The 26,372-nt window shown below is 40.4% G+C and overlaps 1 protein-coding gene and 1 long non-coding RNA gene across 2 annotated transcripts in view; both read left to right on the top strand.

The window, feature by feature from the left end:
• Positions 1-26,372, top strand: part of LOC119733039 — a 149,281-nt gene that overhangs the window by 42,154 nt on the left and 80,755 nt on the right. Inside the window, 22 exon segments of the mRNA XM_038206623.1 lie at positions 101-161; positions 442-703; positions 3,340-3,586; positions 4,993-5,047; positions 5,578-5,833; positions 6,825-7,071; positions 8,386-8,443; positions 9,561-9,723; positions 10,259-10,505; positions 11,883-11,937; positions 13,831-14,086; positions 14,668-14,917; positions 15,420-15,474; positions 16,352-16,625; positions 17,696-17,850; positions 20,135-20,266; positions 20,481-20,687; positions 21,262-21,304; positions 23,604-23,755; positions 24,474-24,611; positions 25,348-25,606; positions 26,071-26,231. Of these exon segments, the coding sequence (XP_038062551.1) occupies positions 101-161; positions 442-703; positions 3,340-3,586; positions 4,993-5,047; positions 5,578-5,833; positions 6,825-7,071; positions 8,386-8,443; positions 9,561-9,723; positions 10,259-10,505; positions 11,883-11,937; positions 13,831-14,086; positions 14,668-14,917; positions 15,420-15,474; positions 16,352-16,625; positions 17,696-17,850; positions 20,135-20,266; positions 20,481-20,687; positions 21,262-21,304; positions 23,604-23,755; positions 24,474-24,611; positions 25,348-25,606; positions 26,071-26,231 (3,733 nt within the window).
• Positions 10,404-14,080, top strand: LOC119728978. The gene is made up of 3 exons (XR_005271173.1): positions 10,404-10,505; positions 11,883-11,937; positions 13,831-14,080. It is a non-coding gene; the product is annotated as an uncharacterized LOC119728978 (long non-coding RNA).

Raw genomic sequence — 26,372 nt, 5'->3', positions numbered from 1 at the left:
GTTTGACAGTTTGTGATAAAAAAGTCTCATCCTCTTTGAGTCATCCAAGAATTGCCATTTTAATCATTGACTTGTTCAATCAACACCTATTGTTACGTAGGAATTCATCAGTCGCATGCCATGTGTCCGTCCACAAGTCACACAAGATGGTTGGCACAGACGTAAGTTCAAAAAGACTTCCATGTAGTATTTGTACTTTTTGTTGTAATCTTTTTTTTGTCAGTTGTATTTCTTAAATATTTCAATTTTCGTTGGCTTCATATTCTGAGTTTGTCATTAACATTTCAAATTCACCTAAAACATCAATACAGTAGAAGGAATCCACCAGGATGGTGTCTTGGGTTCAATTGCTGTTTGAGTTAATTTCTTAATTTGTTTACCAGAAAGCTCTGTTTAATGTAAATGGTTGTAATAAAAGCATTTTTCCCCATATGTGTCTAGTTTGCCCCAAGGATATCAGACTTCCCCACCTTCCGAGAAACCTGATCTGTACCATTCCAGAGAAGTGTCTAGGGTTCGATTGCTGTCTGGAGCTTCCCATCCCAGGGATCAGTCCCATCAGCACGCAGGTCTCCTTCATCTTTGATCCTTGTAACTATCAGCTGTCAGTCAGTCTAGGCAGCTGGAGTCTGGATCTGCAAATCTTGTCCTATCAGTGGGGTCAGCAGGAAGAGGTCGACATTGGCAAGGCAGTAACTATAAGGTATTTTATAGGCAATACTGATGGTGCATGGTGTACCTCATGCATAATGCCTCATACATATCAAATTTATAACCTGTCTCCGTAAGGTTTGCTAAATAGAATACTGACTGTGGTACGCCTCCAGCATAATAACAAGTTTGTTTTATTGGTCAATTGTTAATGGCATCAAGTTTCTAGTATGTCTGATTAAAAAAAACTTAGGCCTATCTGTGAATTTGTAGATACACAAATTTGAATTGGGGAATAAATATGTACTCAGCCGATTTTCAACAAATCCGCTTAAGACTGGCTTGGGGCCTGGACGCTAATAATCGGCAACCAAGCCCCAGACCGGTCTTAAACGGACTTGTTTAATACCAGCCAAGCACATATTTATTCCCAATACCTTTTCGGACAAAAAGTCAAGGGAAGTCCAAAATTATACATTTCCAACGATTTTTTTAAACAAATTTACCTTAAGCTAAGTTTTTGTATTTACCTCTCGCGAGTAGTTATAAACAGCTCCTTATGGAGATTGGCGCGCGTGATGCATACTTCGCGATGTGGCGCCGAACGCAGCCGTGTTGGCAGTAGTGTTAATTAAGGTCTATGAAATACGGACTCATTGGTAGTATTGTGCATGCCAAGCGAAGATTGTGAAGAACGGCCAACCAACCTTCTTCTTTTTGTGTGTGTGTGAAACAAAAAACTAAGAAAGTTGGTTGCCTCTTCATGGGTGACCTCGAAGAACGCATTCTTGCCTCGGCCCCATGTCGCCCTTGGATCTGGTGGAGATATATTGATGATGTTTTTTTCATCTGGACCAGCGACGAGGACAGTCTCTTGACCTTCACTAACCACATCAATTCCTTCCACAGAACCATCAAATTCACATCGGAGTTCTCGGCTCACCAAACCCACTTTCTGGATGTCACTGTCCGCAAGCAAGGCAACTCACTAACCACTGACCTGTATTCCAAACCCACAGACACCCACCAGTACCTCCACTCCTCCAGCTGTCACCCCAGGCACTGCAAAACTGGCATAGCGTTTAGCCAGGCACTCAGACTCAGAAGAATTTGTTCTAATGATTCCGATTTTTCCCGCCATACACAGATACTGAGGAACAACTTGGTGGCCAGGGGTCACAGCTCTCGCCAAATTCATCGTGCCATTGCCAGAGCTAAAGCTATCCCCAGAAATCTAGCTCTCACGGGAAAGGCCCCTGATGCCATGGCCAAACCCATGATTCCCTTGGTTACCACGTTTCACCCCAATCTCCCTCCCCTTCGCAAAATCACTAATGACAATCATCACATCCTCCATACTTCAGATCGCCTTGCCCGCGCCATCCCCAACGGCCCCACATTGGCTTACAGGCGTCCTCGAAATCTACGGGACTTGATTGTTCGAGCTGAAGTCCCATCCTTAGATGCATCCCCTCCCACCCAGCATGGTACTTTCAAGTGTAGTTCCAGATGTGTTGTCTGCCAGATTCATATCCAGGAGTCTGACTCCTTTTCTGGCCACTCTTCTGTCACTACCCACAGAACCATTGGTAACATCACTTGTAACACCCCTAATGTCATATATCTCATTTCTTGCAGGGTCTGTGGAGTGCAGTATGTAGGTGAGACTAAGAATACGCTCAAGAAGCGTTTCTATGCCCACCGGTCAACGGTCAACACCAAGAAACTAGACACCCCTGTTGGTCATCACTTCAACCTGCCTAACCACTCCATTTCTGATATGATTTTGCAGGGCATTGAATCTCTTGGCCATCGCAAGGACTCAGTTCGCCTCAGCAGAGAGAAAGTGTGGATGAATCGTCTTCGAACTATTCAACCACATGGTCTCATCATCCAACTTGGAAATGATTAATCTTTTTCTTCCTCCATTGTCTTCTGTTACAGATAATCCACCTGGTCTTCATTGTTTGTGCTTACCCATCTTCCCCCATCTTTCATCCCTTTCCACCTCCATACTGTTTCCCCCCCCCCCGCATAATCCCCCTTCACTCCCACACTCTTTTGTCCGTTACCACTCCCTGTGACCTTTGATCCTTCCCCTTTCTGGTCCCTCCCCTGTTCTTACCAGACCCCTTGTGGTTTGCCATCTCCCTTTGTTTCTTTGTTCTCTCATCCACCCTCCCCTGCATCTTTCCACACCTTTCCCACCTAATCCTCCTTTTGTGTTTCTTCTTTCATCCCTGCATGTTTATGTGCGCCCCCTTGTTAATGTATGTACCTCTGTCATTTCTGTTTTAGCCTCTGAAGAAGAACTTGCTAAGTTCGCAACGTCAGGCCACATTAATTTTTAGAACTAAGAAAGTAGTTAGACCTCTGGATGCTTGCTGATCTAGCCACTCTCAAGTTGCTGCATTTTACATCAACATCATTCAGACCAGTAAAAGGGTAAAAGGGACCAGATTTTTCTGTCCAAAGTGTTTAAAACCAGCCAGCTGGTGTTTTATCAACTGTTTAAAACCAAATGAGTAAACTGTCTTATTAGGTATTTAAGAATTGTGGATACATGTGTAAAAATATAATTCTTTGGTTTAAAGATTAACTTTGATGTAAGATTTTTTTTATTGACTGTAAGACTCAGAAAGTAAATAAAATAAATTCAGTTGATGTTTTCTTCTCTATTCTTCACAGTCTGACCATTGACAAGTTAGATTCAGAGGAATTGTTCCAGATCAACTTGGACATCTCCATCTGCATCGACGCTGAGTGTACAACCACACCAGTCCTTCAGGATTCCCTGGTTCCTATTCCATTCTGTAATCTCAGTGCTTCCTTTGAGCTGCCTGGGGATGGCAGCTTTGCTGGTCTTGCCAGGGAGCTCGGTGGGAATGTAGGGGAGTTGGCCATCCAGGCTGGACTCCGAAAACTTGGAATCGTGGTAAGTTCAAGAAAATTACAACTTGTATTCTAAACAAAAAGAAAATGAAATTACCTTATTAGAGTTATGGACTCATAACACAAACAGTTGATGGCACTTCTGGACCATTCTGAGAGCCCTATGTGCACACCATAGCCTGTACGTACACACTTTCATGTTTACAAGCATTACGTTCATTGTACGTGTGGACCTCTCAACAAAAGATAACACATGAGCATAAACCTGTTTCAGATATGTTGTGTGGGCTTGCTCACGTCCCCACTAGATGTCCCCCTAAAAAAAACAGGTTGAGAGTTCAGTTTATCCTTCCTGTGTTGTCGTCTGTCGGCACAATTCTTAGATTTTTAGTAGTCAAACCATGCTCTCTAATGCCCCATTTTTCGGCCGCAGAAAATACATATATATATATATTTATAATTTTTTTTCGGGGGGGGGGGGGACACAGACTTTTGACGACATGATGTGATTTTCCCTTTTAAAAGCTGTAACATTATCTGGTTAATCCCTTAAGACAATTAGTAGCACCACAGGAGGCCAGTCAAAATGGTACTATTTACTTCCTGCTGGATCTATCTTTTGAAATGTAAAGGCTCAGTCCGACAAATTTACGATTTCCGTTGTTTGTGCATCAATTTCAATGATAATTGGACAAAAACGAATATTACGTTGGATATTTATATCCTGAAAAATCTAGGTGGGTTAAGGCCGCTAAGTATCAGTTCAGGCATGCCAGCAAGTCGTTCAGTCAAGCGGTACTAATCAGTCCCTGCTGGTGGTAGGCATTCATGTGGTGCTAAAACTGCCCGAAGGTGATAAACTCTGGATCGCCTAGCCTAGTACGAAAACCCAAATATAATGGGTCAGGTCGGGTTTTACTTTTAAAGTATTATAGGCCACTTATACTACAAAGACCACTTAAATTACATATTACCACGGTCAAATTGTGTGACTTAAACAAATGACCCCGCCCCCCAAATTAATAACAACTTGAGGGGGGGAGGGGGGGCTCAAGCTCACCAAGGGGGGCCCCCACCCCCACTCCCTTGGTTGGCTACTGCTCTCATGCACAGCCACATCGGCTGATATGACATTTGATAATGATATCGATTTCGTCAAAATCATCTTTTGATACTCGGTATCACATGGATCGAGTAATGAAGTAATATTGATATATCGATGGACCCTAGTGTCCACAGACAGACACTACATCGACTTGTTACTTCTATCTCTCTCCATTCTTAAGTGCTAGATTTGTTAGTTCTACAAGCAAATTTACAAGTTATTTTTTTGTCACATGGAACGAAATTATCACATTTTCTGTTGCAAGTATTGCAACAGAAATTTCTGCAAGAGAAATTTCTGCAGATCTGTTATTTTTAGAAACGTAATGTTTATTCAATTTGCAGCAATATGTTAGCAACCAGCAATGTGACATGGAGATACTTGCACCAAGTGAAAACAGTAAGTGGCCTTGAAAAATAATAATCACCCCTGTTTCATGAGTTTTATATGCATTTAATAAAATACTATAATTTCCAAATTGTCGCATACCTATACCTGATATTACCAGTTTCGGAAAATTAAAGTGCTTGATTTCTTTAAGGTATAAGACTACTTGTAGCTGTCAAAAGTAATGTACATTCATAAATACCTATAAGACAGTTTACCCAAACCTATTGGTCGGAAGCCCGTCACGTGGTCGGTCTTAAAGGATGATTAAACACTTTAACTATTGTCACATGCAATTTGGACTCCTTTGAAAAGGTATGAATGGGAATAAAAATGTGCTTGACCGGTATTAAACACTATGTTTAAGACCAGTTGGAGTCTGGATGCTGATAATTACCACCCATCCAGATTCCAGCCGGGGATATACATAATGTTTAAAACCGGCTAAGCACACATGTATTCCCTTAGAAATCTCTTACATTGCCAATGCATCATCAGAGATGTTCTGTAATTTGCAACCTGTACACAAAATTTGTTGTCAGAATGTCCACTCTTAAGGCTGCCACCTCCATCCAGCCTGTTGACGTGTACAGCGGATGACCGCTGCCTGGGCCTGACATGTTGTGCCTCCCTTGACCTGATCTTCACTCAGCTGTCCACCACCGCTTACGCCCTCCTAGACCCCTGTGAATTCCAGCTGTCCGTCGGGTTGGGGTCCTGGTCTAAGAATCTGACGCTCTTTGAATACGACTGGGCAGTGGATAAGGTGCTGGATATCAGTGATTCTGTGCGTATAGAGTGAGTATAATTAAATGCATATGAGGATTCCAATCCTAAAGTCACTGGAAGAAAATTTACAGTAGGATTTGATACACAGTAGCATATGCATGTATTGGCACTGCAGCGGAGGGACCAGCATTGGTAATTGTTCGGTATTGTTTTTTTCATTAGTAAAAGTGATAAAAAGTAGGGGAAGGTGTCGTTATCAGTTGTAAGATGCTAGTGCTTTCTTTTCATGTCCCTTGCCCCAATCCCCCACCTCCCCACCTTGTTTTACACTGAAGGAGTGATGAAACTCCAAACACACAGTGTACATTAACTTAACATCCCGGCCTGTTATATTAAAATTGTAGACATAGATACTCATTTAAAGAGGTTGTCAATTGCTGGAAATGATTTGCCTCATTGTCAAGATATATAGAGCTTGAGACTTATTTAAACTTAAAATTTCAAGGATTGTTTGTTTCATATACTGCTATGGCAGCTTGTTTCATTTGTGTAATAGTTGTTGCTTAAGGCAGCAGACAAATGACACAACAGTACAAGGATTTATATTTAAGTGGTTTTGGTTCTGCATGTATGTTGTGACAAAAATCAATTATTGAAAACCAGAGTCTTTGTTATGACATCACAAAGCTTTTGATTTTTGTTAAATGGTCCGAAGAAATTGACTACTTTTGTGTTCATTTATGCAGGTGCCAGACACAAAAAAATCCTTTGAATCTATTATTATATAATTATATTTAAGCATGCATTACAGAAAATAGGAACCGAGTCGTCATTTTGTGTTTCGGTGTACTCCAAAATTGAAACCATGTTTCCCAAAAATTGTAGAAACTGTCTTGGAATGCAAATTGTCACAATGCTAATACTGGAGAATGTGTAAATGTCCTTGCATGTATTTGGAAGAAATTAGGAATGGCATTTTTAATCTGTAAAAATCCAGAAGGAACCAGGACATTACAATTCCCCTAATTCTTTTTGGAAATCTGTATTTGTTTTGGCTCAGATATAATGTTGACAAGCTCAATGAACAGAAGGAGTTCCTGATTGACTTGTCAGTAATCCTGTGCATAGATGGCACCTGTCGACCCATCCACCTGCTGCAGGCAGCTCATGTACCCATACCAATCTGCAATCCCAATGCCACCTTCTCCCTGCCTGGGGATGGTACCATCTCTGGCTACCTGAATAGCTTAGGGGGTCATGTCACCGATGCAGATGTAGACTTGGTACTAGACTATTTAGGTCTCAAGGTGAGATGTTTGACCTAAATATAGGTCTGTTAGTGATTTAGCAATACCCTGTATAACAGTATTGGCGCTTCATAGCCACTGATAATAAGAGTCCCAGTGGAAGTAACACATCACTCATGGTTAAAACATGTTTGGCATGATAAGACATTACACAAACCTACATGTATAGCATCTTCACATGAGCATCAGTGGGACGAAACAAACCACTCATGGTTTGTGCATGTGTGGCATATTATCCAAGTACACAAACCGAAAGCATCTGCACATGTGCACCTATGGGAGGAACACACCACTCATGGTTTGTGCATGTATGGCATATTATGCAAGTTATAGCATGTTCACAAACATATAGCATGTTCACTTGAGCATCAGTGGGAGGGACACACCACTCATGGCTTGTGCATGTGTGGCATATTATGCAAGTACACAAACATAAATCATCTTCACATGAGCATCAGTGGGAGGGACACATCACTCATGGTTTGTGCATGTATAGCAGATTATGCAAGCTCACAAACATATAGCATCTTCACATGAGCATCAGTGGGAGGGACACACCAGTAAGTTTACTAGTTTGTGCGTGTATGTAGGCATACAATCTGTCCTGAAATCAGCCGATTTCCTCGTTTTTTTCACTTCACACTTATGCTATTTAAATTAAAAAACATTGTACAAAGTCTTGTAAAGATTAGAGTTTCCTCTTTTTGTTGTTACTTTCAAGTTACATGCCCGTGTATTGCATATTGTGCAAACCTTCATCTTTACACGAGCATCAGGTACCATAAATGTTCAAGAGTCCGTCCAAGTAGTGCCTCCCAACTGACTCTGTGTATTATTGAGGGGTACTTGTGCACAGAGTCCCTACTAAACACATTCACACATTTGTGTGAGTTTGTCTTTTGTTTTCTCTCTCTGTCTATTTTAACTGCAAACGTTTATTCCCATTCAGTTAAAAAACAAGTTGTGCTCCAAATTCAATACGCATGGCCATCCTTGACGATGTATTGAGATATATCAGTGCCAGCTAGTTCTAGTAAACCTAAGTTCTCTCAATTAATAGTGCTGAAAACAATGAGCATTTAAAAATGAACGCCTTTGTCTCACACAATATCTGCTCCAATTTCATTTAGAGAAATGAGAGGAAATGTGCCATGTGAACACAAGGAACCTTAAAATAGTAAGCGGAAAGAATACAGACTGTATTGAAAGTAGAGAAATGTAGTTGACCAGATATGTTAACATTGACATCTCAAAGGTATTAATACATCATGGATGTGAGTAGATTTAACTGTTTTTTCCATCATTTTTATCTAGAACTTCCTGTCAAGAGCCACCTGTTCTCTTCCTCCAGCACTCCCGGTTGGTAGTGACAGTAAGTACTGACATAACATTGCAAGTACCAGCATTATTCAAAATTAAAGTAAATGACACACTTCCATAATTACAGACTAGTAGTCAAGTCAATCTCAAAGGCAAAGGAATGGCTTTTATACTATGAGTAGCTAGTGATTGACTGATGATTGAATTGTGATTGACTGATGATGACTTGTGATTAACTGATGATAAATTGTGATTGACTGATGATTTACTTTTGATTGACTGATGATTGACTTGAAACAGTACATAGAAACACTCAATTAGACATCTAAGTAAGAACTTGTACAATCGGATGATACTTTCAACAAGATATTTCTTGACTCTACTTTTATCAAGGTAAGATAATGTTATAAAAAAAATCGCGTATTTCTTTTGAATATCTCAAACTGATAACGACTTGCTAAACCAGTTGGCGACTTGAACTAGGGCATATGACTTAATTATTACTGACACATTGGCTTCATAAATAACTAGTTCAAACGGAAGGTCAAGGGCAAATTTAAGGCATGAAAATGTTGAAATCATAGGCTACAAACAATTTTGTGTACACAAATCTGAGAACACACACACCTGCACTAATAAGGCAAAGCAGGACGTAGATAATCAAACAAATTAACAAGACAAATATATTAACGAGAGGAATAGTATTATGCTGAATTTATATAACCTAAATTAATCATTTAATATGTTCTAGTTTCCTGAAGGGCTTTTATTTCCCACATTCACTTGATTCTTCGTATAAAACGCTCAACTCGAAGAATGATTAAAAAACGACGCACGTTCAGACCATCACATTTAATTTGTTTTTACTTTGCGACGCACGTGCGCTGCTGACACAAGAAGGAGTTCTTAGTCCGGCGCGGCGTTCATCTTAACGTTGTTTAAACCACTTGTGATTGACTGATTTTGGAGGTGTTCACCTAGTGCAATTGAGAGTTTTCCTGGTTGAAACCTTCCATTGTATACCTTTACATTTGTATGAGTACACTTGTTAAACTCCTACATTTTAAATTCTGTTTTAGGTTGCCCTGTGCAGGTTCCTGACAGCCTTCCCAACTTGTCATGCCATATCAGCAGTCGTTGCACAAGTCTTCATTGTTGTCTGAATCTAGACTTGAAGGTGACTCAGATCAGCTCCAAGGCCTGGTTGATCATTGACCCCTGTGACTATACGCTGTCTGTCGGGCTAGAGTCGTGGTACTTCAACGTCTCGCTGTTTTCTTACGAGTGGGGAATGATCGAAAGTTTCATGATTGGCGATGCCCTGAGTGTCAGGTGAGTTTATATGAAGAAGAATATATTTCCAAACTAAAATACAACTGGTGATTTTCTCTGAGCTCTGTGAATGTTTTCATAACTGTGACATCTAAGCCAATGGACAGACTCAATTTAATGCCATAATGATAATTGTAGAGAAGTAGTTAATACCCTCACTGACACCACAGCTGACATCCTCTTCATAACATTGCATAAAAATACTATGTTGAGGGTTAAAGTCTGTACCGGTAGTTTGTATGACCTCAAACAGTGTTCTTCCTGTTCAGAAAGTTGGAGTGTTTGATGAGGTAAATTCAGTCAAATCCCTGCCCCCCACCTAAACTTTTGTTTTTGCTAATTGGTTTTGTTTCCTGAGACTGATTGACAAGTGTCTCTGTGTTTTTTGAAGTACCTGATGTGATGATTTGTTGTGACCACCATTAAGACTAATACTGAGGACAAAATCTTGACCGTTTTGTGTTTGTATTCAATTTTAACAGTGGAATTTAAAGAATTCTGACAAATAAGTACAAGTTTTAATTATTTTGTCCAGGTTTTCCATTGACAAGCTTGACGCCACCAAGGAGTATGAAGTAGATCTGGCCTTCTCTCTCATCATTGATGGCATCGCTACAGACTTCGCAATCATGGCTGACAAGATAATCCCAATACCTTTGTGCAATGCTAACCTCTCCCTGGCCTTGCCTGGGGATGGCTCAGTCAAAGGTTTCCTGAATGAGCTAGGAGACAATGTGGGACAGGCAGCTATCCAGCTGGTACTGACTAAACTCAACCTACAGGTGAGAGTGACACACTGGAACACCCAAAGAGGATAGAGTGTCTTTCAAAAACAAGCTGAAAAAGGGCTAAATTAAAAGGGGGCTAAAATATCATAAGCAACACCCCGTGTCACATTAGATCCACACCCTTCCCATCCACCCCTCCTTCTATGCTTTTCCAATTTGTCATGACCTGGTGGGCTGTCCCCAAATACAAGGCCTGGGTACACCACTAAATTGATATGATACTTTGCCAACTGAAATGTATACTTCTTGGACCTGTTGTAGGTCTGCTTACTGTGAGAATCCTTGATAACTGTAGCAGAATATTCTGGGGTACCACTGAGCATATTTCACGTGTCAAGGAATTTTGGCTTGTGTGCATACATGCATTCCCACGGAGTCACACAATTTCTTTGCAGGCTCTGTTGGCCAAAAAAGAAAAAGGTTAATGTAAGTGCAGAATATCTGTGGTTAGCCTTACCATGACATTGGGCACTTTGGTGTAATGATCAGAACTTTTGTAAAAACTGACATCTGCCCAGATAAAATAGGGATTATACTTGACTGTCTTTGAACCCTTTGATCTTTGATGTTTAGCCATGTCAAACAAATAAAGTACATACATGATGGCGCCCCCCCAAAAAAAAAAAACCCAAATAAACACCAACAACCTGAAACATCATACTTCCACTAGCTTGAGACTCAAACCACCTCTACTAATGGATGGAAAATCTTTTTAGAAGAAATATGATACCAAAATCTCTCGATTCGCTCCACTAGTTTTTGTTGCAGATCCTATTTTGTGAAGCACACATCTTTCATGTAGGTATTACTACATAACAATTAATCCCTCTATCCAATTAAATGAGATTCGCAGGCACAGTTTCCTAATTCATCAGAACAAAATGACTCCCAACTGTGTTTCACAACATGTGAAACTGTCTAATGGACCGAATCGGGCGATCTTTGTGTCATTTTCTTAAACAGAATTCCCCATGCAATTGTTTGAATCTCAGGGTTGCGGAAGTACGCCGTTCCGGTTTTTTTTATTGGGCCACCCAGTGTAAGGGGAAATTAGATTCTGACAAGTGCATTTGTCTTCTTAAGCTTACTTTTGAGTGAAAATGGAGGAATAGCCCTTTTAAAATGTGGCTGTTGTTATATTAGCAGGAATATCGCATTCAAACGCTTAATATTTGAGATACTACCTAATGCTACTTTTACAAGCATTAGGTCTGTGTAATCTTGTTTTACTTACATTTCTTACATGTGTGTTGTATTTCTTACATGATGATATACGTATTTTCTTTTTTGTACCTTAACCTCCTTTTTGATTTTTTTTCCCTCAATGCATAGAGTTTATTTGTATTTCTTATTGATCTGTCATTTTTTCAGGATACGATCATTGGAACGACATGCCAGTTGCCTTCACAGATAACGACAGGCACCCGTAAGTCTGTGTTTGATTGATTGGTTTCTGCTAAAGGCCCTGTCACACTGTCTGCGATCTTATATGCGCTCTCACTGCGTCCTTGGAAAATAGCTGGGGCGCAAAAACAATTACTAGATCGCAGCGACAACTACATAGGTCGCCAGATGGGCGCTAGAGGGTCTTAATGGTCTCTGATGAGCGCCAAGGTCTTTGAACATGCTCAAAACAATCGCAACACCTCTGCGCCGTAGCCAGGACGTCGTAATGACGCATCTCGGGCGCTGTGCGAGCGTGAATCGTGCAACATTGAAGTGGCATTGAGGCAGCCTATAGGCGCAAGACAGTCGATGTAGTCTCCATGAGAAAGTAACTCGACTGCGATGAACTTGTAGAATAATTTTGAAACTGGACTGTGTATTGACCGTTTTGTCGTGGTATTTATACAGCGCAAGTGACGTCACGTGAGCGTATTTTGGTCGAATGGAGAGCGCGACGCGAGCTACTAGGACGTATCAACAGCGAGCAGAGCGTTGTGTGAGCGCAGTGACAGCGCAGCGGCAGCGACTAGATCGAGTAATTGAGCTTGACGGGGCGCATAGAGAGCGAGTTGAGCGCATCGTAAGCGCGGGAAGAGCACAGTATAGTATGAGCGTAGCTTGAGCTTCTTTGAGACAGAAAGTTGTCATTTTCTTGCGTCCTCGCTGCGATTGATACATTTATGAAATATTTTTGGTCGTCGTAAGGTCTCCTATGAGATCGCATATAATGTGACAGGCCCTTTACCAAATTAAATTTTGAACATGGCCCAGTCAGTGGTGAACTCAATATTGCTGTAACAGTGACCTGGTATTCGTTGAGCATTTTTAATGCGTCACGTAATCGTGGCCAGGATCCTTGGTAATCAAATTTGCTACTAATTGTACATGTGCAATTAATCGGCAAGTACCAGCCACTTCATAAAAAAGACGAAAGATCAACAATTAATGTTTGTATAATGCACGTACATGTATACACGAATCCTGGAAACTTTTGATGTCAACACAACTCTGCAGATCTTGGACTTTTGGAAGAAGCTTCTGAAGTTGGTACATTGACAATTAATCCCTACCTACAATGTTTACAGTAATATTTGTATATAACTTTCCTGATATTTTGCCCATCCACCAGCCTCGGAATATTTTCGCAGGACTGTGTCAGTCTATATAGTTAGTTAATTGCGATCAAATAAATATAAATCAAACCGCACCCCTTGCAGACACTTATATCCCTGCACCTAAAACATCACTAAATGGAGTCGTGGAAAGAGGAAATTGAGACCAATTTGCCAGTCAAAGGACAGTACGGTCATTCAGTAAGCACGTGCTCATCTACAAGGGAATTCCCCAAGATGAGAAATAGCTTGCTATGGCGAGTCACGTTACGGCTCCACAGTACATGTGACGGGTGGTCATGCATTATGCATGTTAGTAGATCCATTTAAATTCGGTTGGACTCCCTGCGGCCTGGGGCAGCATGAATTCTACACAAGTGACAAAATTGATGTTACGTTTTAAAAATAAGCAGTGTTCCGTATGAAACATGTCTGTCAAAACAAAAACAGGCTTGATATTTCCTTATGAAATGTCAGAGACAAATTTGCTTCCCTTTGGCTACCAGGAACACCACCCTCGACACATTTCAATTCATTAGAGGCATAATTCAACATGGAAAGAGTCATGAAGACGTGTACAATGCGATGTATGACCCACCATGGCGTGCTCGGCATGCTTGCACCATAGAGCAAGCAACAGATCTAGCTTGCAGGAAGGAAAGATCCATGGTCTACACAATTTGTTTGTTCCTATCCTGCAATGAAATTACCTGTCCAAGTAAGGAAGCGTTTATAAAATTATCTTTTTTCTTTTTTACTAGAATGCCCATTGATCTCCCTACCCTTCCTGGAGAATGTCGTCCAGTGCTCCATTGACGATCGCTGCCTTGGCATCCAATGCTGCATCCATCTTGACTTTGTCATCACTGAACTCTTGCTGAGTGCAAGAATTCAAGTTGACCCTTGCAACTTCCAGCTGTATGTGGCCTTTGAGAACTGGGAACTGAACATCACTCTCTTCAGCTACACCTGGGGAAAGGTGGAAACGGTAAACATTGGAAACGCTGTAATGTTGAGGTGAGTTTGGTGCTTATGTTTCTTCTGCTTGTTAAGGATTGGAGAATTGGGGAAAAATCTGTTCTTTTGATTGTTAATTGAAGTTACCAAATTTGAAGATGAAACACTCCTTAATTTGTAAAAATGGACTCGAAAGATACAATTCAGAACATTTCAAAACATGATTGGGCAACATGATTGAGCAACTTTTGATTTGAAATTGAGATCCTAGAATGCTGTGTTTCTCAGATTATACATCTTAGATGTTGAACACTTTTGTTGCTTCAAACAAACAAAATGCACAAATTACAAATGATGGACTATGTTTTTAAAAAGCCATTTAAGATGTTGCATTTGAATTCCATTTCAACTATCCATGTATACAAATATGACAAAATCGGATCCTTGAAGCACTGATACACAAGTATAGGAAGGAAACTATTAATTAAAGTAGTTCTTTGGGCCGAGAACTTCTGGTGAGCACTACTTTCATTTATATGTCCCTATAAAAATATGACACTTTAATGCCAGTGAAAATTACCTTGTGTAATTTGCCCCCCCCCCCCCCAATAATTCAAATTTGTAACATTTGCTATTTTCAGCTATTGCCTTGAGAAACTCACAGCCAAGAAAGTCTTCTCTGTGACTTTGGGTCTCACGTTGTGCATTGATGACACCTGCACCATGAACCCAGTACTTGACCATGTCTGGGTTCCTATACCCTTGTGTAACACTAATGCTACATCATTCACCTTGCCTGGTGATGGTACAGTGGAGGGATTCATACGAGAGCTAGGCGGTCGCATCGGAAACTCTGCCATTGAATTGGTGTTGGAGAAGTTTGGCCTGAGTGTGAGTGTGCATAGTTTGATGTCTCATTGGCTTTTAATCATTGTCCTATCCAAGGCCATTGGTAATGGCTAATCTCTTTCATAAAATATTATAAAGGAATTGTAAAGGTTGGGGGTAGCCTACCGCCATGATCAGATTGAATTAATTGGAGTGATGGATCTATAGCTGTTAGAGGGGTTAATCCCTTCCCCCTTGCGCGCCAAAAAACTTATTATAAAAAGGTATGTATCCTTCACTCACATTCTCTTAAATAGCTTCAGAATGCAAATCACTTCTAAAAGGGACGCATGACTTCAATACCCATTCATAGCCTAACCTCGCCCCCTTGAGAAAAACCTGGATCCGCCCCTGTGTCTAGTTAGTGGAGAGGAAAAGGCAATCTAGACACAGATTGGCACAATACAATGTTCCATCGCTTCATATATACATGTACACACCTACATGTAGCTAATACATTTTGTAAAGTAGGTATAATCTCTTTCTGCTCTTAACCCCTCTGCAGCAATATCTGCAGAGTGTGCCTTGTGACAGGGGAACACCAGGCACCTTGAGGAGTGGTAAGTTTGATGCAGTTTTGCCAGTGGTAGTTAATTACCTAAATGGTATCAAAAACGAGAGTAGGACTCTTAAGAACAAACCGTGCACAAAATAGGGCACTGAACGTATTTCCTCCATTCAGACCGTTATACCATGAAAGACCCCTGACGTGTTGACATTCACTTCTGTTGTATACCATAATTCATACAAGAACGTCATACCAAATCTTAGGTTCCAAGAAGTTCAAATTGCTAATTTTGTAATGTTCCTCTCTGACCCAGCTCAGAGCTGTATATTGTGACTTAGCTGTTTTTGTTTTTCATAATTATTGTCTTTTAATATCTGTCAGCGTCTCCAAATCTAACCTCTACATAGTCACTGTCACTGTTGTTATTTGACACTGCATGATTCCTGTCTTTCCCAGCTTGTCAGGCATTGGTGTCAACTAGATTCCTGACTTCCTCACATGCAATGTCACCTATTACAGGCTGAGTCGTTACTGTCGCTGTCATTTGTAATATTTGTAATTGATTCTGTTTCTTTAAGAGTGTCCAATCATTGGTGTCACCAAGCTTCCTGACGTCCTCGCATGCAATGTCACCTATTGCAGGCTGAATCGTCACTGTCACTGTCATTTGTAAGATTTGTAATTGATTCTGTTTCTTCAAGGTTGTCCAGCCATTGATGTCACCCAGCTTTCTGAAGTCCTTACATGCAATGGCACCTATTACAGGCTAAATTGTCACTGTCACTGTCATTTCTAATATTTATAATTGATTCTTTTTCTTCAATGCTGTGCAGACATTGATGTCACCCAGCTTCCTGACGCCCTTACATGCAATGTCACCTATTACAGGCTGAATTGTCACTGTCACTGTCATTTGTAATATTTGTAATTGATTCTCTTTCTTCAAGGCTGTCCAGCCGTTGATGTCACCCAGCTGCCTGAGTTCCTATCTTGCACTGTCACTAACTCCTGCCTGGGCATCCGATGCTGTCTGGAAATGGACTTGATGATAACAACTCGCAGCGTCAGTGCCTGGGTCATCCTGGATCCCTGCAACTTCACCCTGTCTGTGGGCTTTGAGAAGTGGGAACGTAGTATCACTTTGTTCCACTACCCACTGGGTGATGTCATGGAGGAAGTTGTGAATGGCGTCCTGACAGTAAGGTATGACACTATATCTTTGTATCTTTGGAGATACCATTATCGTTAAATGCCGTGTTTTGTGCGTTTCCCTGGCAAACTGTCACAGAATTTTGAATTTTCTATTAGTGTTATTGCAAGTATCAGTTGTTCCCACAACGAAGCGTGGCAACTAGCTAGGATGCTCATACAGGATTCCATTGCAAATTGATTTTAAAGAAATGAAAAATCGCGTAAACCTTGCAACCCCTTGTTGGAGCTATTATAAAAATATTAACCATTCATTAACCATTCATTAACCATTCATTAAAAAGGAATGCATTCAGATCGGAGGAAAATCCTGAAGGGTTATTCCAGGGAAAGCCTACAGAATCAGGTAGGGATGGAAAAAAACCTATCCACATGTGGGCCAAGCGGGAATTGAACCCGGCTCACTGAGATGGAAGGCAAAGAGAGCACCACTGTACCTCCCGTTTTATTGTGTATTGGGCCATCCTCTCCATCAATGGTTGAAGGACTATGATGATTACACGGCAATTAGTTTAATACGTATATAAATGGCAATTCCCAAACTAATTTATATCTAATCAATCACAAATCTGTATGCAGTTTTACTTTTCTTCAACTTGAACACTCTTGTGACAGCTCCTTATAGTGGTGTGCATCGGAACCGGGTATCTGAGAAACCCCACCGCTGATGTCAGGAACCGGTTCTAGATTATCGGATCGGTTACCAGAAACCCAATTTACAAATCACTTGATTACTTCTCAGACAATTATGAAAAAAAAGGTTTTGAATGCCATTTGTCATGTTTGTGGCGATTTTCAAAATGAGAACTGGGATACATGGAGACCTAACATTTATGTGCAATTTCTCGCAAAACTTGCTTTCACCTTAAACCTATCAAGCCCGTCAGACAACTTCGAATTTTGGGATGAGGTTTCTTTTTAGGGGTACCTGGGTACTCGTGTTTTTATTGAATAGGATACCCGATTCCTGTACTAACCGTTAATACACACCACTAGTTCCTAATAGCTTATTTAACATTATTACATTTCCTTCTTGACTGTGTAATTTGCATTTAAACACGTAGATGGCGAGTGGCTAAGATCACCAAAGACAAGCAGTTTGAGATAGACTTGTCCCTAGTTCTCTGTGTAGATGGAGCATGTGACACCTTGACAGTGTTTGCTGGCAGTCGCCTTCCAATACCGCTGTGTAACACCCGAGATACATTCACTCTACCGGGTATGTTTACAGCTCACATCTATGACCAGTGACTTTGGGTTGTGATTTATTGTCATTGATCAATGGTAAAGTTCACAAATTCCATTGTGATGGCAAGTTAATTTTAACAATTTCATTTTATATTTGTTGCATTTCACATATACTTCCGAAAGTTTGTTTCAGTAAGGAGAAGGAATTACATGTAATAAACAGTTTTGCGGCACTGGTTACATTATATTTTCTGTGTATGTTCCCTTTAACCGGACATCAACACGATTGCTTCTTTGCACGTAAAAAAGACACTTGAAAATAGTCAAATGTGTTGTAGTCCCTTCACTGACACCCTAGTGCATGCACACCATCCTACACTCGGACTCTCCATAGATGTCTCACGGCACCATGTAGTGCATGCAAGGCATCCTTCACTCGGAATCTTAATAGTGGTCTCACAGCATCATGTAGTGAATGCAAGGCATCCTTCACTCTGACTCTTTATAGTGGTATTATTTTCCTTTATTGCACCCCATCGATCCATTAAGCCCTTCCCCGTGATGTTGTGTCACATAACAACTCAGAACACTGTCCAACAAATGTCCAACGATTGCATTTGCAAAAGAAGTTCACACTGTGAACATGTAGTGTGACAGTTGGGAGGTGCACTAGTTGTTGCCCTCGTGTCCAGTATGCAGGGTCGAATGGATCGCTCATCACCATCTAGTGAATGCAAGGCATACTACACTCTGACTCTCTATAGTGGTCTCACATCATCATCTAGTGAATGCAAGGCATCGCTCACTCTGACTCACCATAGTGGTCTCACAGCACCTTCTCGTGAATGCAAGGCATCCTTTTATCTGTCTCTCTATAGTGGTCTCACAGCACCATCTAGTGCATGCAACGTATCCTTCACTTTGATTCTCTGTAGTGGTCTCACAGCATCGTCTAGTGAATGCAAGGAATCCTTCACTCTGACTCTCTATATTGGTCTCACAGCACTATCTAGTGAATGCAAGGCATTCTTCATTCTGACTGTCTCTGGTGGTCTCACAGCACCATCTAGTGAATGGCAATACATCCTTTACTCTGATTCTCTGTAGTGGACTCTCATCGCCAATGCAAGACATCCTGCACTCTGACTCTCTATAGTAGCTTCACAGCACCATCTAGGGCATGCAAGACATCCTTCACTCTGACTCTCTAAAGTGGTGTCATAGCTTCATATAGTGAATACGAGGCATCCTGCAGTCTTACTCTCAGAAGTGTTCTCACAGCATCGTCTAGTGAATCCAAGGTTTCCTATACTCTGACATTCTATAGTGGTCTCACAGCATCATCTAGTGAATGCAAGGCATCCGTCACGCTGATTCTCTATAGTAGACTCACAGCATCATCTAGTGCATTCAAGGCATCCTTTACTCTGGCCCTCTATAGTGGTCTTACAGCATCATCTAGTGAATGCAAGCCATCCTGTACTCTGACTCTCTATAGTGGTCTCACAACACCATCTAGTGAATGCAAGGCATCCTGTACTCTGACTTTCTATCGTGGTCTCACAGCACCATCTAGTGAATGCAATGCATTCTTCACTCTGACCCTATAAAATGGTCTAACAGCATCATCTAATGAATGGAAGGTTTTCTTCACTCTGTTTCCCTGTAGTTTTCTTACATCACCATCTAGTAAATACAAGGCATCCTACACTCTGACTCTCTATAGTGGTCTCATAGCACCATCTAGTGAATGCAAGGCATCCTGCACTCATGCAAGGCATCCTGCACACTGACTCTCTAAAGTGGTGTCACAGCATCATCTTGTGAATTCAATGTATCCTTCACTCTAACTTTTTTAAAGTGGTCTAACAGCACCATCTAGTGAATGCAAGGCATCCTTCACTCTGTCTCTATAGTGGTCTCACAACATCATCCAGTGAGTGCAAGGCATCCTGCACTCTGCCTCTCCATATTGATCACACAGCATCATCCAGTGAGTGCAAGGCATCCTTCACTCTGTCTCTATAGTGGTCTCACAGCACCATCTACTGTTTCTGACGTGAATCCGCACGTGTCCACTATCACCAAACCTACATGCATTGTTGTATTCAAGTGTATCAGAAATCCAGTCAAATGTAATTACAAGTCAATTCACTTAAGTCCTGTCAACAGTAAAAGGGAATGAACAGTAACAAGAATGTCCTTATCATCGTACATTTGAATAGCGTGGGACTTAATCTGGAAATACATGTACTCTTATGTTAAGAATTGTCCGATGCACGTGTTACATTTTGTAACCTTTTTCTACTTCTCAGGTGACGGTTCAGTGTCAGGCTTTTTGAGTTACCTTGGTGGTAATGTCGGTCAGTTTGCCATAGATGCAGCCCTACGTCATCTTCATCTGACTGGCTTCCTCACAGGAAAGGCATGCAGCTATCATACACAGGGTATGTACAGCTAAATGCATTTAGAACGGACTCAAGAAAGTTGTCACGAATCTAACTGTGATTGTTGTTTATTTAGAGGAGATTTTAGATAAACCCTTTATGGAATGAATTTTGTGACCCTCAAATAGAAAACCAGTCGGAAGTCGTGTTTTGAAATTCCTGAAGATTTTTTAACACCCAAATGGATTGATCACTTGTTTTTCTTCCTCTCTAGATGTCTGTGCCAGCTCCACTAGTATCCTAGGCAACTGCACTGTGATTGGTGAGACCTGCACGGAGTTACGATGCTGCCTGGACCTGGACCTGAAGATAGCTGATGTCTCGGCCACCGCATGGTTCAAATTTGACCCTTGTGACTTCACTTTCTCGTTGGGTCTGGAGAAGTGGTCCTTTCATGGCTCTGTCTTTAGTTATCAGTGGGGTAAGATCTGGCTGTGTGTTGCTAGATTCAATGAGTGGTTTGGAGGGTATCAAGTAAAGGGGTTCCAAATTGCACAAAGGATTGATGCCCGCTACTAAGTCAGATGACAATTGAAAATTGATAACTATAATTTGAAAAAAAAAACAACTGTTGGCTGGCCTAGATATTTAATATAAAGATAAGATGTTGGAGATTTTGCCAATAAAGTTCATTGTATAAGATAAATGCAGCTTAAATACTAATTTTTATTTTTATTCAGGTTGAAATTAGGATTTCCATTTATTCTGTATAATTACTACTTGAAGAAGTGTGTCAAATTCAAATTTAAGATATACATTTGAAATTCAGGTTCAAGTGCAACATAACACGCTTTCTTTCATTTCTGTAAATAGTTTGTATTCTGAATCCTTGGTCCCTCTTCCCAGTTTCGCTCTCACCCCCTGAGCTATTTGGCCTCTTTTGTTGCTGTGTGAGGGTAGTGTTTTTGTACTGAATTTTTTTTGTTATTAATCTTGTCAAAATTTAAAAAAACTAACAGATGCTAGAGCATGATACTGTGTTTTTGAATTGGTAGGAAAAGAGATGACAGTCACAATTGCTTCAGGATTGAATCTGAGGTAAGTATGAACAATTCAACATAATGTCATTAGCACTGCATAGTCACCAACTTGCTTGTGATTTGTTTTCCCCACAAAGTTCAGGGATATCACTGAGTAAATGTTGTTAAAGTAATTTCATCAGCAAGGATTAAAAAAATAATATTATACTCAAACTCCATCTAAGTAGAAAGACACCCCAGTTGTGTGTGTGTATGTGGCACAGCTTCAAGTTTATTTTTTTTTTAAATCACCGGAAAACCAAAGCGTAGGACAAACAGGAAACATTAGGCGGTACTGCTGACCACCGTCAATCATCGATGAATAATGATATTTACAGGCGACATGTACATGTGTTCTGATAGTGATATCGATACAAGATTACCGGAATACAAAAAAGGTAGGGCAAACCGGAAACATAGACGTTACACCCAAACGCACAAAGGACTCAATGATAACAATAACAACTACATGAATGTGGATAGTGATACCCTTTTAATGAAGACCATTTTCCACACATGTACAAACCATCAACAAAGAAAGCAACAATGACCCAATGATAAAGGTAACCACAATATAGATAGTGATACCCATGACCACTATCCACACAAACCATCAAAAAGGAACGCAACAGTGTGAATGTTCTCTACTCAATAGGAATCGCTACAGTAAAACCATAGACCATAAAGGTCAACAAATTAGTTATTCCAGAAAACTTTCTTAGAATAGTAATTTACAGTCAATTGTTCCAACCGCTGGAACATGCAGCCGGTGTAATTCGTGTGGGATGTCACGGGCTATTTGTTACACATTTATGTTTACAATAAGAATAAACTCCCAGGTATGGTAGGGAATGGGCCGTGGGGCACATTACGGCGCTATATTGTTACATTACAAAATTACATCTAGCACATGAAACTTTAGAGGTATACGTACAAGCAAAATGTCCCATCCTATTGAAGTTAGCTAATTCCATATCCAACAAGATTGGGTGTTAGACTTCTTATTTGGCACGAACAAACGCCGCTTGTTTCTCAACCGAGCCAGTTGCAACACATTACAAAGAAAGGATTGTAGGGGAGGAGGAGGGAAATTATTTTTAAACTAACTTTAATGTTTGACACACACATCTATCAATATGTATTCCTGCCTACGAATTGGCCTAGCATTTTGGCGGCAACCCACTTACGATGATTGGCTGCCTATAATCCCAACGCTGAATGGCTGCCTAGAATCCGACTGCTGCTATAAAAAGGCGAGATATTCATATAACGTCCGCAATTGGATATACAACACGGCAAGCGTGGAAATTTGGCAGCACCAAAACAATGTTTTTCGTTGAGTATAATGGATTTTATCATTAACATGATAAAATTTCTTCAATCATGTTTAAATCCCAGTACATACCGTTATCTCGTTTTTACCGTTTTCGATTTCCTCAAAAACAACGAACCGTTGACCGTTTTGTTGTTTTACAGTTTTGTAAAATGTTAAGCGGTATTAAGTCACAAAAAAAACTATATTAAAAAAAAAAAAAAAAATAACCAATGCACCTTTGAATGTTAATGTGTCCTTGGGATCGAGTCACTGCCTGGGGAATTACCCTATCCTTACCTTTATGTCGTTCTCACGCCATAGTTTGCGAATAGTGGCTATTTGAAGAGCCGCGCTGACTTCCAATTTCCTTCAAAAAAACATATCTGCAACCTCTTCATAAGAATTAAGTCTTACCATCCTGTATCCTTGTGAAATTTCTGAAATTTCCCAGCGCCATTTTTGCTTGCAAATTTTAAAGCCGTACCAACTGAACCGCAGAAGATGGGGGTCAGGGACTCAGGGTCACGCCAGGAATCACACTACGCAATAATTATGCCTACAATGATACCCACGTTAAAACTCCTTCGTGCACGGCATGGTCCCCCTCCACACCCCCCCCCCTTGCCCACCGCTGCAAAATGCACCACGAACTGTTAACTATGACACTTAAATAACGAAAAACAGTCTGACGGTTTTGCCGTTTTTCAAAGTTATTTGTGAAAAACTGTAAAACAAAAATCATTGAGCGTCATGCTATAATGAATTATACTTAAATGATAAAACGAAATAACTGTATTTATCTGAACACCGTTTGACCGTTTTACAAAACTGTAAAATGACAAAATGGTCAATTGTTTGTTTACTTTTTTTTTTTTTTTTTTTAAGAAATACAAAACGGTAAAACGAAATAATGGTATGTACCGAGATTGTGGTAGCAGTTTTGACTTTAGATATGAAAACATGCACGGTTTTGACTAGGGTATTACTATTAATCCCCTTGCAGATACTCTATCAAAAAGAAGAATGATACTCATGAGTTTGAGATGAGCATGATGGTAGAATATTGCATTGATGGACTGTGCACTGACATCGACATACAGCATTACATTCCAATCCCTGTATGCAACCCACACTTCAGCAATTACAATCTATCCGGTGAGTTTAGACGGGTGTCTCATAGGTCACCTCTTCTAAGGGATTAAACTATGATTGTTGTTTATACACTGACCATAGTCACTGAAAAGACTTGTTAATTAATACCACTGTTGATTAATACTACTTAAAACATACTTATATATTACTTAACTATTCAATCACATCAAGAGTGGCATGTTCCATTCAGGTTAACTCTGTACCTACTAGCTTGGAGAACCTTAAATAGATTGAGCATTTGATAATAATAAGACTAGATTAATACACTTTTATTGTGACCATAACATTATAATGATCAAAAGCGCATTACAAGTGATTACTTTTAAAGTTAGAGCAGACAAGAAGAGACACAATTAAATTTGAGATAAAGTCGGGTCATCGCTTCAGAGCCCAAAACACCGTATGGGGATATGTCTGTCCAGCAATTAGCCTATCCCTGCTGACATTGTAGTGTTCTGTATTTCAAGGCCATTTTACCCAAAGTAAACGAAGTAAGTCTGTGTTACAATCTGCCATTTCACAGCTGTGACTTCAGTTTTCACTTCGGCACGTTTTAGTAAATACATACCCCTAGACGAAGTGACAGTTTCAGACACAGGGTAAATGGCAAAAATCTAATTAGATGTGACTAGCAAAAGGCACATTTAATAACGCACAGTCCTCATCCTCACAACACAAGGCAACTCAGATTGTCACTATTTTCGGTGTTGTTTTTCTCCAGTGGACGGTTTCATAGAGACAGTATCAGGACAGGTCATCCAGGGAGCATCGCTAGCCCTTCTATCACAGCTTGGAATCGACCCAGACTTCTTCAGGAGTCAACCGTGTCGCAACCCTGTGGGGCCTCAGTCTTATGGCAGTAGGTTTCTTGTTATCTATTCCTAATACAAGAATTGCTGAGGCTGATGAGACTCTGCCAATTTATCTATATGTATTGCAGTAAATAATGGCCAAATCTAATGAGTACCACTCCAGAATACGAGGACACCCAAAACCGGTTCCACTAAATTGAATGTTTTTTTTTTTTTACATTACTGGTGCACACGTGCCCCTGAGAGTCCATAAAGTAGTACACAAAGCTTTCGGCTTTGTCTGGGAAAAACATTTTTGTCCCGCTGTCAGACAGCTTTTATCTTTTTACTGGATTGGAATTCCAGTAATGGCAACATTTGCCATTTGCCTTCAGGGGCTCTTCGCTCGTATGAAACGGTCCATGTGAAGGGGTGTGCTGTTCTTTGAATTGTACCCCTGTCGTTAATAGTTGCATGCATTGTACTGTCCACGGTGCTGTGCACCATGCATACACGTACAGCGTGTTTGCTGCATGGGATACATTGGCGTTATATGGTAAAACCGTGTGGTGGTTGCTATGGCAGCATGCCCGAATACTGAATGTTGATATTTATAGTAGTGCCTACTACGACAACGAATGCTTGAAAATTTGAATGTTTTAGATTAGAAAACATATTCTACTTACCCATCTTTCCATGTTATATTCCTGTTTTCTCCAGATGAATTACGCGTAACAATGTAAGTAGTTACATTTCCATATTGCTCCCAGGATTGTTGACATTATGAGCTCATTTTTTCCCCAGATTGTCCTGGTATGCAGTTTCCCAGTAACCTGACCCCTTTGGCTCACTGTGGCATCCTCAGCACTTGCTTTGGCATACAGTGCTGCCTGGATGTGAATCTTGGACCACTACATCATTCATTCAGTACCTCTATGGTGATAGATCCATGCCTGGGCCAGCTGACGCTACAATTTGGCAACTGGCAGTACAGTAAATCCCTCTCACACCTGGATTTTGATACAAGTCAGGAGATCACTATCGGAAACTTTGTCATGCTCAGGTAAACTGTTTTAACTCTTTAAGAATCAACTCATCCTTTAGGCTCCGCCCACTCTGTATTCACTGTATAAAAGTCCACTGATATCATCATAAGGGCCATATGCTTTAAAAATGATTTTCAAGCTGTATGTTCTATGTATGAGATTATGGGACCCCAAAGTGGTCCCTAAATAGTGAAAATACCAATCGTGTAGAAAGTCTATGCGAATGTCTCCCTAGTGACCCATTCTCGGTAATTATTATCTGCTAAAATGAAATAAAATAAATATAATAAAAAAAAAAATCTTTTTTTGCACAGGAGAAAATATAAATTACAAGTAGTTTTTAATTGCCCATACTTTGTGTTATTGTAACTCTAGCACTCTATGAGAGCCTTTTTGAGTACCAAAATTTGTAATGTCAAAAGTGCTCGTATCATCTTATAAAAACGTTATTTTCACAAGATATATGTGTTTGACAATGCAGGTACACCTTGGAGCTCATGGATGGTGAGATATCAATGAGTCTGTCCATAGATGCATGCATCAATGGTCATTGTACAGGACAACTCATGATCTTAGATGGTGCAGTATCTCCTCTTCCTATGTGCTTCCCCAACGGAACCATCTCCTGGAACAATTTACCAGGTAGGACTAAATTGCATTCATAGAATGTTTATGTGAATTCCACTGGTTCATCTGGAAAAGTTGATTACGATTTATACTTTTTAGAACTTGAGTTTCCATAGACGATACGTCACTTTGTGTGCACCCGACAACATGAGCAGG

Source organism: Patiria miniata, unplaced genomic scaffold (assembly GCF_015706575.1).
Source record: "Patiria miniata isolate m_02_andy unplaced genomic scaffold, ASM1570657v1 HiC_scaffold_1, whole genome shotgun sequence".
In the NCBI taxonomy this organism is placed as follows: Eukaryota; Metazoa; Echinodermata; class Asteroidea; order Valvatida; family Asterinidae; genus Patiria; species Patiria miniata.
Note: the sequence above shows the minus strand (reverse complement) of the source record. Positions and strands in the feature narration are given on the sequence as shown.